The sequence below is a fragment of the Xyrauchen texanus genome, chromosome 1 (genome assembly GCF_025860055.1).
Source record: "Xyrauchen texanus isolate HMW12.3.18 chromosome 1, RBS_HiC_50CHRs, whole genome shotgun sequence".
Taxonomy (NCBI): Eukaryota; Metazoa; Chordata; class Actinopteri; order Cypriniformes; family Catostomidae; genus Xyrauchen; species Xyrauchen texanus.
In genome coordinates, this window is record NC_068276.1 from 65,193,989 (window position 1) to 65,211,093 (window position 17,105).

The 17,105-nt window shown below is 36.7% G+C and overlaps 1 protein-coding gene across 2 annotated transcripts; it reads right to left on the reverse strand.

Moving 5' to 3' along the window:
- Nucleotides 1-7,112: 7,112 nt before the first annotated feature.
- LOC127643325 (macrophage mannose receptor 1-like) lies at nt 7,113-13,352 on the reverse strand. 2 transcript variants are annotated; one of them, XM_052126026.1, is made up of 6 exons: nt 13,296-13,352; nt 12,242-12,316; nt 11,774-12,154; nt 10,823-11,152; nt 8,852-8,940; nt 7,113-8,763 (listed from the first exon to the last, which is right to left on the reverse strand). In XM_052126026.1, exons 2-6 carry the CDS (start codon nt 12,276-12,278, stop codon nt 8,668-8,670), a joined length of 933 nt encoding a protein of 310 aa, XP_051981986.1. In that variant the 5' UTR covers nt 12,279-12,316; nt 13,296-13,352; the 3' UTR covers nt 7,113-8,667. The 2 variants fall into 2 exon arrangements, with proteins under 2 accessions (XP_051981986.1, XP_051981988.1); XM_052126028.1 differs by lacking the exon at nt 13,296-13,352 and having other exon boundaries at nt 11,774-12,011; nt 12,201-12,270.
- Between the last annotated feature and the right edge of the window lie 3,753 nt (nt 13,353-17,105).

Here is a 17,105-nt window from a genome sequence, read left to right on the forward strand (position 1 = left end):
ACTTTAGGGTCGATCAGATCAGCACTGGAACAAAACTGTATCTTTATAAAAGATTGTCCAATAGGATCTAAGAAGCATATATGCCCAAATAGTTGCATAAAAAAAAATAAAAAATTAAACATAGCCTGTCTTTATTAATAGGGTGCAGCAGTGATGAAGGCACACCTTAAGGAAAGTTTATAATGATTTTGTGTAAATATATAGGTTAAAAGATAAAGAGCAAAATTTGAAAACTGATATAAATACTTTTGAGACAGCAAAGTAATGATACGATAAGTCTTATTGGTCATAAAAAAACATGACACCTTTGGTCTTTGTGGTCAGAATTGACAGACCATTGAAAATGAATGGGAAATACCAAAACACAGGGCATTTTATTATCTGTCAAATAATAAAGGTGCGGTAGTGTAGCGGTTAGTGTGTGTGTTTTCTGTCACAATGCAGAAAACACACACACACACAATGTTGGTGCAGCTATCATTACAAGGACTCTCCAAAGACGTTATGAGATTTTTATACTGTATGAACTATGAACTGAATTATGGGGAGACTAGAAATGTCCTCATAAACCACATTTATAGCATAATAACCTTGTAATTACCAGTTTGTAACCTTAAAAAAGTCTTAAACCTACCCACACACACACACACACACAAAGATAAAGACAAAGGTCCCCCATTTAGCCTTAACAGACTGTAGGGGCAAGTGCTGTTAGTGAGCACCTATGAAGGCTGGAACGGTACACGAGGGGATGGGTGGCCAGCACCACGCCCGTTTAAACATACACACTCATACACACACTCTCACACACACACAAAAGATAAAAGATCCCCCATTTAGCCTTATCAGACTGTAGGGGCAAGTGCTGTTAGCGAGCACCTATGAAGGCCGGAACAGTACACGAGGGGGTGGGTGGCCAGCACCACGCCCGACCGCCTTTGTCTCCCCAGTGGCGATGTTTACACACCACACCAGGTACTCATTTTAGGCTGAGTCAACCTAGGGGAGGCCCGGGACCGGTTCAGATAATCGTCACTGGTGTAACACACACACACACACACACTCACACACACACTCTCACACACATACACTGATTGTTTGTATTATTTTCTGTTCTTTTATATGCATTTATTCTTGTTCATCTCACTGACTTTAAAATGTTTTTAAATAAATGTTAACTATAGAAAGTTTGAATTTGCAAAATGTTTCCCCTGATTCACTGTTTTGCCCTCTAATTTAAATTCCAAAATTTAGCAGTTCATTCCTGTTAACTGCAAAAAACAAACAATTCAAATCCATTTTAAATCCCTAAACTTTGACAAATAATAGTTTGATAATGTCTAAATACATTTATAAATGCATAACTTGTGATAAAATATCTAATTAGTTCACAACAACTGATCAGACTACACAGAAGAACACTGGAGCCATCTATTGGCTATTATTGTCACAACATGATTATCAAGTCATGTTATTTATATATTTGTTCACCAGATGGCCGCAATCGGCCTCCAATATACAGAATGTCACACTATCATAGTTTCTTCCTGTTTCAACTTATAGATGCATATGCAAATTAAAGGTAAATTGATAATTGTACACGTAAATGCTATCAAAATAGTTTAAAATCACAAATATATTTTTTATTTGTATTGATTCAGAGAAGTATCTTGAAGTATATTAATATATATATATATATATATATATATATATATATATATATATATATATATATATATATATATATATATATATAAATATAAATAAAAATACACTTTTGCTCTTTCCGGTCAAAAATGACCAGGAAGACCATTTAAGGGTTAATATAATGCTTATTCAAAATAACCTCTTCAGGAAATAGTGCACCAACTCCTTTTACAGTTTTTCTCAATTGCGAAAACACTAAAATCCATTGGCCGAACAAAGTTCTCAGTTGCCTGAACTCATTTAGCTAATTGTGGAGTCTGTTGTCAATACCGTAAACAATTTCACATGGTAAAACACAATTTGCAGATCTCACTTAGACTTTTCAGCAAAACTCTGAACACATTCTCATTCTCAAAACACATTCTGCACTCTAATGCACATGTCATCCATACTGGTAAACACAAGTGGCAACAATCAAATACAATTAGAGAACACATGTCATTTGATTGAACACAACCACTCAAAACTGATTCAACCTGTTTCAAATGATGTGACACAACCAATATAAGCCAGTTCAGAGAGCAAACAGGTTGTTGAAGGTGGGAAGGAGAAAGTCTGAGAATGGATAGAAGAAACAATGTGAGAGGACGAGGACGAGTGCGTATGCGAGGTGGGCGTCGAGGAGGAGGAGGGCAAGAAAGAGGAAGAGGAAGAGGAGGAGGGCAAGGAAGAGGAAGAGGAGGAGGAGGGCAAGAAGGAGGAGGAGGAGGAGGGCAAGAGGAGGAAGAGGAGGAGGGCAAGAAAGAGGAAGAGGAGGAGGAGGAGGAGGGCGGCAAGAAAGAGGAAGAAGAAGAGGAGGAGGAGGGGGCAAGGAAGAGGAGAAGGAGGAGGAAGAGGAAGACAAAGAGTGGAAATATCTGATGAAATTCGAGCAACAGTCATAGACCATGTTCTTGTCCATGGACTGACAATGAGGGAAGCAGGACTTAGAGTGCAACCCAATTTGAGCCGATTTTCTGTGTCCACCATAGTAAGGACATTCAGAGAAGAGAACAGGTACAGTATACTACTGTATTTTTGTAATAGCAAATTTACTGTACTACACTATATGCAACTGTTTCAATAGACATTTGCAAACTACATTACTGTATGTATAGTACTGCATGCATTTTTTGTAACTGCACATCTACTTTTTTTAGAATTGCAAGGCTGCCACATGCAGGTGGAAGGACAGCTATATTCACTCCTGAGCAAGAGGCCGTTATAGTGGGCATGGTCCTTCAAGATAATTTAATACGACTCAGAGAAATCCAGGAACGAGTGATACAAGACAACACACACTTCCAGGGAATCGACAGTGTGAGCATTTCCACAATTGACTGTGTCCTCCATCGTAACAGGATGCTGAATGAAACAAGTATACAGAGTACCTTTTGAGCTTAACTCACCAAGGGTGAAAGAACTGCGAGCTCAGTATGTGCAAGTAAGTGGACATTCAGAAACATTTACTGTAATCCAGATTGTCTACAGTACTAACACATACTATGTGAATGACATTACTCTTCAGTATATACAATGTATGTGAATTAGAAGTGCATACAGTAGGCCTAATTGTACTCTACAGTATATCACTGTCTCTGTACGACTTACACAATTCTAAATACAGTATATTGTATTTCTACACAGACAATATTTGACTTGGAATCCTTGGACAGACCCCATGAGTTCATCTTTGTCGATGAAGCTGGCTTCAATCTAACAAAGAGGAGAAGGAGAGGCCGAAACATGATTGGACAGCGGGCCATTGTTGAAGTCCCTGGTCAACGAGGTGGCAATGTCACAATCTGTGCTGCTATTAGCAACCATGGTGTTCTACATCACCATGTTACACTCGGGCCATATAACACCCAGCACCTTCTAAGATTTATGGCCAATCTAAGAGATATTTTATTTCAGCAGCAGGTTGAAGAGCAGCAGGGTCAAGAGCTAAATGAGAATCCCATTCCCACATATGTGATAGTGTGGGACAATGTCAGTTTCCACCGAGCTGCTCAGGTAAGGGAATGGTTTAACATCAATGGGCAGTTTATGAACTTGTACCTCCCTCCATACTCGCCTTTCCTGAATCCGATTGAGGAGTTTTTCTCCTCTTGGAGATGGAAAGTTTATGATAGACAACCCTACACCAGAGTAAATCTGCTGCAAGCCATGGATTTAGCCTGTGGTGATATTGGTGAGGAATCATGTCAGGGCTGGATACGACACACAAGAGGCTTCTTCCGCCGTTGCCTCAGGAGGGACAATATTGCTTGTGATGTCGACGAAGTGCTCTGGCCTGACCCAGGCCAAAGACAAGAAGCACATTGATCACATGTTTACTCCTTTCATTTGTGTCCCTTTGAGTATTGTATACTGTAGTACAGTGCACTGCTGTAGACTGTACAATGAAAAAATATGAAATTTGTTTTGAGATTAAAAATGTAGTTCTCCCTGAGAACTATATGTTTTGAACAATGTGTTTTAAATTTTTTGGTGTATTGTTTACTGACTGCTTGATAGTGTATAGCATTTTGATCACTTTGTTTATGATTTGAGAGCAGTGTTTGATTTTGAACACAGGTAAAACTGTTTTGAGGCGAAAGTTTCATTTTGCAAGAGGAGTCAGAGGTTTTGTAAATAGTGCTTGAAGATGAGGTTTTGTGTTTAATGTTTTCAGAAAATGGAGCATGGTTTCAGAAATTGTGTTTTAGCAATTGAGAAAAACTGTAATTTCAAATGCATTTAATATTTCATAACCAAGTATTCTGTAAATAAATTCTTAATTGTGATTGTGTCAGTCAGTGTGATCCCACTTTGACTTTAGCTTTTTCTTTTAACCCCAAATACTATCCTATCACTAATTGGACATTTATTGATTTATTTGTATTTTTTTGGACTTAATCACCTTGAACAAACTGAAAATAACAAAGAAGTATTTTGTCTCAAAATAGATCTGATCATTTCAGGGATAATAACTGAAAAAATAATATATACAATATTAGATGAAATCTAACTTTAGACATGCATGCAACGATCTCACAGACTAGAAAAAAATTGCCGTACATTGTGACAAACAGTTGTTACGGAAAGTGTGTTTTGGGAGAAAATCAAATCAAATGTGCCTTCAGATCTGTTGTACCCTACTCTTTGTAACATTTTAGAATAATAGTAAAATCATTAAATCTATGTAACAACACAAATTGAACTACGTAATGTATGGGAATTATGGTGACCAAAATTGTAAAGCACATCAAGAAGAAGAAAAATTGTAAACAAGATACTGTAATACAAATGCAAAAATGTGTTTGTTTATTTGACTACCTGACTCATATACTTCAGCTTCACACACAGAGACGGCCTTCAGATTTCCAGGAATAATCACATAAATGGACCGGCCCTCCTCACCGCCACAGGAATAGGTAATGCTGCTCGCTGCTGGACCACTGGAGATCACAGCACATCTAGAGAATAAGAAAAAGAATACAAGAGAGATTGAAAAGTGTGAAAAACAGGTGTTTTTTTTTTGTTGATGCTATTTGGTGTTTTGGGAAAAAATAAAATAAAATGTGTCTTGTACCCCACGGAGCCTTTTGCCCTGTTGTACCCTATAATTGTTTAGCATCTGTCCTGAGATGTTTGCATTCTACAAAGTTGAACTCTTTTTCTTTTTACATAATTTTTAATTTTATCTCCTTTTTCTCCCAATATTGTAATGCCCAATTACGGTTACGTTGGCGGAGGACAAGCCTCAGTTGCCTCCGCTTCTGAGACCGTCAGTCCGCGCATCTGATCATGTGACTCGTTGTGCATGACACTGCGGAGACTCACAGCATGTGGAGGCTCATGCTACTCTCCACGATCCACACACAACTCACCACACGCCCCATTGAGAGAACCACTAATCACCACCACGAGGAGGTTACCCCATGTGACTCTACCCTCCCTAGCAACCGGGCTAATTTGGTTGCTTAGGAGACCTGACTGGAGTCACTCAGCATGCCCTGAATTCAAACTCACATCTCCAGGTGTGAAAGTCAGCGTCAATACTCGCTGAGCTACACAGACCTCCAATGAACTTATACTCTTTTTAATAATTTATATTAGTACTCTTCAATAAATACTAATATTACATTTGAATAGCATCTCACCTGAGATTGTCCATGCAATCTTTTTTTTTTTTTTTTGTTTGTTCTTCTCAAAGTTTCCAATACTCACCTCATTTAGTCTGTCCGGACAGCAGTCTACTCTGTAAGTGATGACCACTATATTTACACTATAGACACGTTGAAGTTCTAGCCTCCACCAGGGGTCATTCTGATATTCGATGTGGGCACAAGAATAAGAGAATATAGATATATCCTTCAATCCGTCAATACCGAGGTCAGCTGTCCACTTCGTGCCAAATGTTGATGATTGTACAGCAGTTCCTTTTAGTGCCAGATTGTCTAGAGAAATAAAGCATACATTAACAGACAATGATTGTATGGCTCATTTCATACTACAGCATTGCATATTAGTTTAAACTTAAAACAGAAAAGACACTGGCAATTTCTTTCTTTTTTTATGAGAATTACGAGTTGAGTGGATCTTAAGACTGCAAAATCATTTGTCACTCTATGTAAGAAAATCTTCATTTTGCACAAACAAAACATTAAATATAAGCATTCACTCTTACCTTTAGCACTGTTTACCTTATCTTGAATAGAAAAAAGCCCTGTGCAAAACATACATAATGACAAAAGAAAACAATGAACTTCCAAATCATGTTAGATTTGTTTTGTAAAGCAGTCAATGACAGATTCAAGTGAGCTGAGAGGGATCATTAACTGGGGTCAAGTGTCATGCAAATGCAATAGAAATGAAATCAAACTGCAGTAAGTGTTCAGAAAATCAATAATACCTGAAGTGCAAAACATTGTAAGTTCCAAAGATGTTTTTTATTTAAAAAAAAACACTTTAGTAGCATCAAATACATATGTACATCAATTCAAAAACTGTCATTTCTGAGTTCTGTTGTGTTTATATTGACACAGCTCTCAGTTAATGGGTGAAAATGACAATAGAGTTTAAATGTATCGTAAATTAAATTCTTAAGTTACCTAAGATTAACAGCCAGCACTCGAAGAACCCCTTCATTTTGTAACTGAAACCCTGCTATACTGTGCTGCTGTAAAATTGAACAAGAATATAGATAGTTATGAAAGACATATGCAATGAAACAACTCATTTCAAATTAAATGCTTTATTAAAGTTTCAGAATTTGAACACCAGCCTCATTAAAAAATAAATGATGTTATTACAAAATATAAAATAACAGAGAGAATACATCCACCATGCTCAAGTCAAGACTTTTTTTTAATTGCATACAGCTTTTCAAAACAGACATAGTTTCAAAGCAGTTTTATAGAACATTTGCCTATTTTTAAGATTCATGCATTGAAATTTTATAACAAAATTCCATGAAATTGAATTGAGTAACATAAATGATTAATACAACTTTCATTAAACTACTTAAGTTTTATTAATGCAATTTTGTTAAAGACTAAGTATTCAATTTAGTACCAAAAAATAAAGGTTGGTTACCATATGATATAGAGGATTTGTTACAATATATACCCACTACAAATAAAAACAAAATTTTAGGCAAAAAATGTACAATCGGTATACATTTGAAACTTTTGTTGACTTGGTTTTAATAATATCTATTTTTATTATCGCATTCAATGTGATATTTTAAGGACTCGTGTTTGGGGTTTTGTGCTGTCGTTTGCGTGAATTGCGGTAAACATCATTTGTTGACACTAATTATAGCGGTATATGCTTATTGGATTCAAAAAGTACATTGAAAACATACCTGCATGTGCAAGGTCAGACTCCCCCGTCTGAAATCACTGTATTCTGTACCGGAGCAGCTGCTTCTGTACTACAATCAGTTGGTGGATGATCAAGCGACTGTAAAGTGTTTTTACGGAACCCCTCAGTTTTAAATGGGCCGGTGGATTTTTGCACCTTTGTCATTCTGTCTTAGAACGGCGAGAAAGAAATCCTGAGGTGTAAATGGGATTGAGCGGATTGAGGGTTTCAGTACAGAGAAAGCAGACTCCAGATCCAACCTGGATTGGTTTGTTCAGAATGTTTTTTTTTTGTTTGTTTTGTTTAAGCAAGGTCATTTAAAATATGTTCCTACAGTAGGTAAATGGGTTTTGTAGTTTTCTTTTGCATCTGAAATTATGCAAAAGAAATGCTGATTAACATATTTGTTCCATTTGCATGTCCATAAATAAAAGATCTAACCTACTTAAACTCAAGCCTATGCCTATGGGTGGAAGCTAATGGAATAAATGTGTAATTTTAGGTGAGTCCAGATCTGGAGTGGCTACTCGGCAGGACCAGGATAGTTCTGAGTGTGCTACTCCAAAATTGCTCTGGCAAATCTGCGGTTTGACTAACAAACTATCACAGGTGTCCCATAACAGTTGCCAACCATCCACATCATCTGGTTTACTGTATAAGGGATCAGAAATGCCTTCTGTATTTTAGAGGTGATAAGTAACATATAAGTAAATGGTTTTGATACATCAATTTTGGTTGAGGAAATCAGCTGCAGTCTGTAATATGAATAAAAACATAACTGCAAATGACCTCATGTAATTGTCCCATTGCAAAATTTTCTGAAATGACTCAACAGTACATGAAAATAGCAGTGAAAAAAAGGTTTAGTTAATAGTCATTACATAAGTATCTACAAGAGAAGCAATCAACTATTTTATTTCATTGACTTCTTGTACTTAATGCATCCATAGCATGAATTGTTTTTGTTCATCGTTTGTAAGTTGTTTTGAATAAAAGTGTCTGTTTAATGAATAAATGTAGCTAATCTAATGATCTAAGAATTTGTGAGATTATTCTGAATCAAAATGTGTGGATATATACAAAGAGAGTGCATAACTATAATCGTCGTCTATCTCTTCGTCCCCTCTTCTATCTCATCAATGGTCTGAAGATTCCTTCTGATGATTGCTTCCATTCCAGATTGGTGTCATTTGGCATTCCCATCTCCTCCAGTTTCTGTTTCACCTAAAATAAACCAAAAACTACTAGTTGATCACAATCTGTGTTCAAAAGAACGTATGGATAAACAGTTTTATTGCAGGATGACACTAACCTTCTCCAATATGGCCATATTCATACCAGGGTCATTCACATTCTGGTCAGATTTCACCACCATTTTAATGATCTGCCTCTTCTTCATAACTAGGGATAGGAGCACAGGCATCACCACACTTAGGGTTATATTTTCATGTGTGTGCAAAGCACAGCGCTATGCGTAATGACTGTGTGCAAAATATCTTATCCAATTTTCATGAGAGTGCTAATTCTAAGTGCAATTTTCGTGGCAGCGCAATGTACAGGGCGCAATTGGGCTTGGGTGGAAGTGTTTGTGCTATTGTTGGTGTATGTGTGCAAACTGTAGGTGTATTGTATGTTGATAAAGTGAAGCAAAGCGTAATTTGCTATTTTCCTGAGAAATAGGTCATTACGCTGAGACGTTTTAATACCTCAATTTCCGCACGAAGTCCAAACACAGTTTGCAATTTAAAGATTCCACCAGCAGGTGGTAATAAAGTCAGTGTTGGGGAGTAGCTTGTGACAGTTAGCGATGCTACTAACTTAACTGCATTTTTCAGTAGCTTGAGAGTAGCTCAACTGCTTTTAAAACAATGTAGTTTTTCCAGTAGCGAACTACTTTTTCCAGCAAGTAGTGGTTTAGCGTGACCAAACGCTACATCATGTTTTGGTCAGATTATAACTAACAGCCTTACTACAAAGTTCACTAGCATCAGAATAGTTTTCAACAAGTGCAACAAGATTTTTTTTTTTTTTGTGACTGGTTAAGTGCTCTTGGAAATTTTTTTTGAGACGGATTGAGTTGGGAAGGTCATTCCACCAACGTGGTATAATGAAACTGAAAGTCCAGGAAAGTGTTTTGGTGCCTCTTTGTGTTGGTACGACAAGGTGACGTTCCTTAGCCGACCGCAGGCTTCTGGCGGGAACGTAGATCTGCATAAATGTTTTTAGGTATGGTGGAGCAGACCCAGTGACAGTTTTGTATGCAGCATCAGGGCCTTGAATTTAATACGGGCATCAACCGGCAGCCAGTGGAGAGAGACGAGGATTGGTGTAACATGTGCTCTCTTTGGTTCATTAAAGACCAGACGTGCTGCTGCATTCTGGATCATTTGGAGAGGTCTAATAGCACATGCAGGAAGGCCTGCAATGAGAGCATTACAGTAGTCCAGTCTAGAGATGACAAGGGACTGAACGAGCAGTTGTGTGCCATGTACAGAGAGGAAGGGTCTTATCTTCCTGATATTGTAGAGTGTAAATCTACATGATCTTGCAGTCTTTGAGATGTGGTCTTTGAAATTTAGCTCATCATCAATGGTTACCCCTAGATTTCTGACCGTTTTGGAAGGCGATACTGTAGTTGGACCCAGCTGCACGGTGATGTTGTGTTCAACAGCAGGGTTGGCTGGAAAGACGAGGAGTTCGGTCTTGGCTGGGTTGAGTTGAAGGTGGTGTTCCTTCATCCATGCTGAGATGTCTGCTAGACAGGCAGCGATTCAAGATAAAAGTGTGCACCGATCCAATCACTGTTAATCACTGGTCAATTACTAGCCATGATTGTGTGCCAGTAGATGAAAATGATTAATAATGCATACATTCTCTATAATTTGTATAATTGTATATTTTTTTGTCTTGTGAATACTGTACTCATCTGCCACAATAAATAAATGCATTTTAATAATCTGAATTAATATTGTTATAATATATATTATATTTATAATTATGTAAATATAACTATATTTAATTATTAAATCATCATACATTGAATTATTGTTACTTGAGGTGCCTTCTCAACAAATATTTATACATGTAAATAACTGATTCATTTGATTAATTAATCTGCATTCATCTGTTTTCTTCATTTTATGTCATAACTTCTTATATCATAAAACTTTCTGTTTCTTGATGCAAATTTAACTGCAATTTACCTGGAAGTGCCTAATTGTTCAAATAATAAACAGTAGGTGTATACATACATTTAACAACACATTATGTGCAAAATACTCACTGGAATAACAGAAAAATGGTTTGGGATTACTGCATTGGTCATCATCCCATAGGTTGTGCTCTTTTAAGAGTTGCATGACACAGTCACCTGATCCATCTGGTTGGTTTGGATGCCAGTTTCTAAATGACGATTTGCTGTTATCAGACCACATGTAAGCGTCTCTAAAAAGGCCAATAAATACTTTATCTCCTGCTGGTATCAGCTTTTGGATCTGCAGGTTCTCATTCTTATTCCTCACACTGACCAACTCTGTGTGATACTGTCTGCAATACCTCTGGGCATCTCTCCATGTCTTTGCCATATTGATAAAGACATAGCTCTGGTCCTTACCTGTGAAAACAATAGAATACTAATTAAAACTTCTTCAAAGCAGGATATGAGGTAAAGTATACCTTAAATGTTGTTAACTCTGCCCTACTTGCTCCTCGAACTGTAGCTGCCCAACCTTGTAGCTACTAATCACTTGAGTAGATTATTCAAGTAGATAAACTACAGTCAAGCTACTCTATTACTTAAAAAGTTACTAATAAAACATAGCTAACCACATCAAATTGATTAAAAGAGGAAAACATTTGTAAATACACAGTATACAATTATCTTATTAGGGTTACTAAGGCTACTTTTATCTAGCTAATATATAATTATAACTAATAAATATATATATATATATATATACAGAATGAGATTGTTGACTTTGCCGAAGCATTTATCACTGTTGCACTTAATAATACTTCCCAGATAACAGCTTTGGGCCAGATTTGGCAACATTTCGGCAGTAAGTTTGGCACCCATGCAACATGGAAAAAAGTTCTATGAATAAAGTAAAGCTTATGATATTTACATAGCGGACAATAACAACCACCTGGCAAAGCCATCGTGGCAGTGACATTTGCATTTTTGCATCAATCATATTTTCTAAAAAATCTAGTTAAATCTAGTTAGAATACATACCATCATAACATATGAAATGTCTAAGAGTAACACAAGAGTCATCAAAGAATTGTCCACTGGAATCCATTATTCCACAGTCTTCATTATCAACAATGTCGATTTCCTGTAATGGTGCCCAGTTTCTGTAATCAGCTTCACCTGCTTTGTAAAATTCTCTGTCCGATATAGCCCAATGCCACCATTTAAGGTTGATTTTCTTCAGTCCTATCCAAGCAGATTCACTGTATGTGTAGTTTTCCTGTGCAAAGAGCTCATCCATTGCTGCCAAGTCATCTGTTGAAGCTAAATCAATGTAATTTTCTCTGCAGTATTGTTGAGCATCATCCAAGTTTTTTGATTGATTCACAAAGTAGTAAATTTTGTCTAATGAGGTGTATGAAACTTTAAAAAAATAACATATTTCTGTATTAGTATTAGAAAAACACACCTGCAAATTTTAATATAAACATGCGCACATATAATCCATACCCATGGAAATTAGGATGAGAAGGATTCTGGGGTCCATCGTACAGGCTGTGATATCAACCAAAATACACGTGTCACCTAAGATGAAGATTTGTTCCACAAGATTCCATTATTACTGTTTTGTGTATATTGGATGAAATAAAAAAAAAGAAATCAAGTAGTTTGCAACCGTCAATGTTGTTTTATCAAATAGCCTTTTAGCTTAGCTGAAATTTTGGAATACATTTAATGATATTTGAAGTTTAAATCAATATCAATACATTCGTGAAATGTAAGGGGAGACCAAATTTGCTGACACTTGCTTGGAGTTAGGCTAGAGTAAAAATTTGATGATATTTGTCTTATCATTTTTAAGACAGAATTCACTAATTGGTTCTAATTTAAAGGTGTATTCAGGGTTCAGTGCAATTTAAGTTCAGTTGACATGATTTGTGGCCGCCGGTATTGGCAGCCGGTGGTTCTGCTTACAATAGAAGTGAATGGAGACAATCCATTATCTTTAAAATACTCTCTGTAAAATTAATTCTAACTTTATAACTTTGTTGCCATGATGACGAAACACTGTAAATCCTAAAATGACCATAACAAATCAGCTCAAATCAGTTAAAAGTTTTAAAAGAAGAATTAATGTTGGTTATAAAATTATAAGCATCACATTTCTGCCTTTTAAACCCTCCAAAAATTGGCCCCATTGACTTCCATTGTAAGTGCCTCACTGTAAACCAGAGTTTTGCTTTTTTTAAGGAAAAGGAGGGATGAGTCAAAACACATTATTCTGGTAATCAACATTATTCTACAAATGATGTTGATTGAGTTTAAATGGTATTGAGCCTGGAAATATGTCTTTAAAAGGCTTAGTGTTTGAAACCAACATGCTCAACAAAACACACATTTGTATTATTGGATTTTCACAGTAAACCAATTGTTACTATTGTCTTACCCCTTAGGAAAATCTCCCCATCTGACAAATGGACCCAGTGTCCACTTTTTTTTTTTTCTAATAAATAGAGTTTACTGAAAGTATCTCTAAAACAAACTCTGTAAAATCTCAATTTACCTGTAATGTTAGGGATGAATGTTCTTCAAATATCTTAATCCAGTTTATTCCAATCAGTGTATCCTTAAATTAATGTTATGGTTTATAGCATCATCCTTCATCTGGACCATCCTCTTTGGTATATTTGTTTTACATGCAAAACGTGGATGGCATGGACTGATTTGTACAATTTGCTTATTCAAAAACACATTAGTCAGCATGGAAATAGTGTGAGCTCAAGCAGGTACAGAACTATTGAAAGAAAATATTGACATGCCAAATAAACTGCAAAATGAATATACATTGTGGCCAAAAGTTTGTGATAATGTACGGATTTTGCTCTTATGGAAAGAAATTGGTACTTTTATTCACCAAAGTGGCATTCAACTGATCACAATGTATAGTCAGGACATTAATAACATGATAAATGACTATTACAAATTGAAAAAAATATTCAGAACTTCTTAAACTACTTCAAAGAGTTCTCATCATCAAATCCTCCACGTGCAGCAATGACAGCTTTGCAGATCCTTGTTATTATATCGGTCAGTTTGTCCAGATACTCAGGTGACCTTTCACCCCACACTTCCTGTAGCACTTGACCTTTTACCCCACACTTCCTTTAGCACTTGACCTTTCACCCCACACTTCCTGTAGCACTTGCCATAGATGTGACTGTCTTATCGGGCACTTCTCACACACCTTACAGTCTAGCTGATCCCACAAAAGCTCAATGGGGTTCAGATCCGTAACACTCTTTTCCAATTATCTGTTGTCCAATGTCTGTGTTTCTTTGCCCACTCGAACCTTTTCTTTTTGTGTTTCTGTTTCAAAAGTGGCTTTTCTTTGCAATTATTCCCTTAATGTCTGCACCCCTGTGTCTTCTCTTTACTGTTGTACATGAAACTAGTGTTGAGCGGGTAGAATTCAATGAAGCTGTCAGCGGAGGACATGTGAGGCGTCTATTTCTCAAACTAGAGACTCTGCTGTACTTATCCTCTTGTTTAGTTGCACATCTGGTCTTCCACATCTCTTTCTGTCCTTGTTAGAGTCAGTTGTTCTTTGTCTTTGAAGACTGTAGTGACACCTTTGGATGAAATCTTCAGTTATTTGGAAATTTCAAGCTTTGTATAGCCTTAATTCCTCAAAACAATGATTGACTGATGAGTTTCTAGAGAAAGCTGTTTCTTTTTACCTAATATTGACCTTAACACATGCCAGCAGTCTATTGAATTCTGTGGCAACTCAAAAACAAACATAAAGACAACATTCAGCTTCATTTAACGAACCAAAAACCACTAAGCATCGATCCCTGGATATTCTCCTCCCTAGCCTTCTGGCCTGCGAATTCAGCGGAGCAATTGCGTCCAGACCCGCTACGAGTCACAGGTGCCCTGTACTGGGGTCAGGCTCCACGGGCTTAGTTCCCTTCTCAGGCAAACTCCCCGTGATGTTTTTCCCACAGTACGGTCCCCTTGTTGGCGGACCCGCATTTCCCTTGGGCAGCCCTCCGGTCACCGTGCTTGTAGGGCTCCCCCCTCATTTGGCTGGACCTACCACCGCACCACTCCCACGTATGGCTTCACTACTGTCGTGGTGTATTTGCCACGTTACCTCCCCCTAGATTGGGCAGGATGTGGCCTCCGCAGGGTCTTTTCCCCCTGAAAGTATAGGACCGGGAAAGACCGTCTTCCCCGGCACATTTAATAGTGTTAAGATAGCCCCAGCCGCTTCACGTCCTATGCCAGAGACATAGTGATAGAAAAGGCCGCGGCTGCCGGGCTTGCACCCATGCTATTCATTTAGCACCTGTTCCCCCCTCAGGGGTGCTAGGAACCTAAGGTCTGTATATGACATCTTTTTTGGGGGCGTTGGGGAGGGAACAACATTAAGTGAGTGACAGAAAAGGAATGTCATGGTTACCGTCGTAACCTCCATTTCCCGAGGGAGGGAACGAGACTTTGTGTCCCTACTGCCACAGCACTTTTTCTGCCACTGTAAAAGGCCGTGACTTATTCTCGGTTCCTCAGTGCAAATCCTGAATGACAGATGCACGCCTGCTTCCCTTAATACCTGTATGTCCGGGGGCGGGGCATGCAAATTCTGTCTGCCAACTTGACATTGGCCTTTTCTCAAGTTTAGAGGTACATTTGGCATCCCAAGAAGACCCCTTGTGTCACTTCATTCGACACAACGTCTCGTTCCCTCCCTCAGGGAACAGAGGTTATGATAGTAACCATGACGTTTCTAAAATTCCATCATTAGCCTATTTTTCAGATTTCTACATTTCAATTTTATTAGGAAATTCTTTTAAACTGAATTGTGCAATGTTTATCTATATTAATTGAAAAAAACATGAAAATATTTAGGTTTTATCAATTTTTATTTATTAAATATAATTTTGTTATGAAACAAAAATGTGTAAATCTTACAATATTTTATTGGGGGGGAGTGTCGGCACAACCCAACTGAAGTTTATATAATTAATGGCATTGTTCTTATATAAAGCACCTACAATACTAAGGTGGAGTATAGTCTATTAACAAGATACAGTCAATTATTTCATACATGCTCAAATGCAAGTAGTGCCTCACTTTGTACAGTTTCTAGACATTAACATTTCTAGAGGAGCGAGTCATTATTTGTTCATAATCAAATGCAGGGACAACACATTTGTTCATTTTGAAAATATATTTTATTAAAAGTACATTTTGTTATAAACTTAAAAATCAAATTATTTTTGCAATTCTTTATGGTGATTTATAACTATATAACTGCAAAGTGCTGACCACCTATACTCATTCTGATCATGCACATCACACACTGTGCTGTCAATCAAATATGAGGTATTTATTTATTTATGTGCTGTTTTGTTTTTATTTAGATGTCACATTTAGCTAATCTAACATCTAAAGTACAATGTCTATTCTATTGTTACCATGACTAAACTATATATATTTTTCAACAACTGTCAGTGCTAACTGAAGCACTTCTCATTGTAACTTACTTTCTATAACGCCTCTGCTAAATGAATACATGCAAATGTTAATGGAACAATCACAGATGAAGCATTAGTCATTGGTCCTCCATTAATCAATTTCAGATACAAAAGAGAAACTCATTTGCATTGCAAAATGTCCCTGGTACAAAGACATTCTTAATGGCATGACAATGTTAAAACATTTTAAAAACATTTTTTTTTAAAAATACAAACAAAAAACAATTGTTTACTCCCTGCTAAATAAATATTAAAGCACATTATAGACTAATTTGTAAATCTGAATGTTAAAGAAAAGCTTTGGCTAATGTGCACTGAATTAAAAATCTCTTAGTACTGGCGTCAAAGTATGATGAAATGTACATGTATGTTAGTTCATTTTTCTACACAAGAAATTGTTTGTTAGCCATAAATTAAATATGAAACATGCTTCTCAGTTCCAGAAGAGTTTTTGTGTTCAGGTCATGATCAGCCTTTAAAAGGGATCTGCAAATAATAAGAAATAACCTCATTAGAACATTACTTAATTAATTATAATTATAATTCATTATAATATTATATTATATTATATTTATTATATATATCACTGACAGAATAAAATACATCCTGTGTGAATGGCCCAGAATTTAACTGAATTCTGAAAAAAATAAAAAAAATAAAGAAAAAAAAAATAAAATAAAAATAATAATAATATAGATACAAAATAAAAACACTTTTTGTACCGTGCAGCCCTAATTAATACAGTTATCTTGCTCTTCTGCATCCTTGGCAATCATTTGCACAGGAGCTTGAATCCATGTGAGTCTGATATCTGGGATCTTCAAAGCAGATTC

Excerpts from the sequence above, each read along its gene's own strand:
- LOC127643325 (XM_052126026.1), bottom strand. The coding sequence starts at position 12,278 with ATGGACCCCAGAATCCTTCTCATCCTAATTTCCATGG. Across the intron at positions 8,941-10,822 it reads ACCATTTTTCTGTTATTCCA|TTATGAAGAAGAGGCAGATC; the intron begins GTGAGTATTTTG and ends TCCTATCCCTAG. Across the intron at positions 8,764-8,851 it reads ATATGGCCATATTGGAGAAG|GTGAAACAGAAACTGGAGGA; the intron begins GTTAGTGTCATC and ends GGTTTATTTTAG.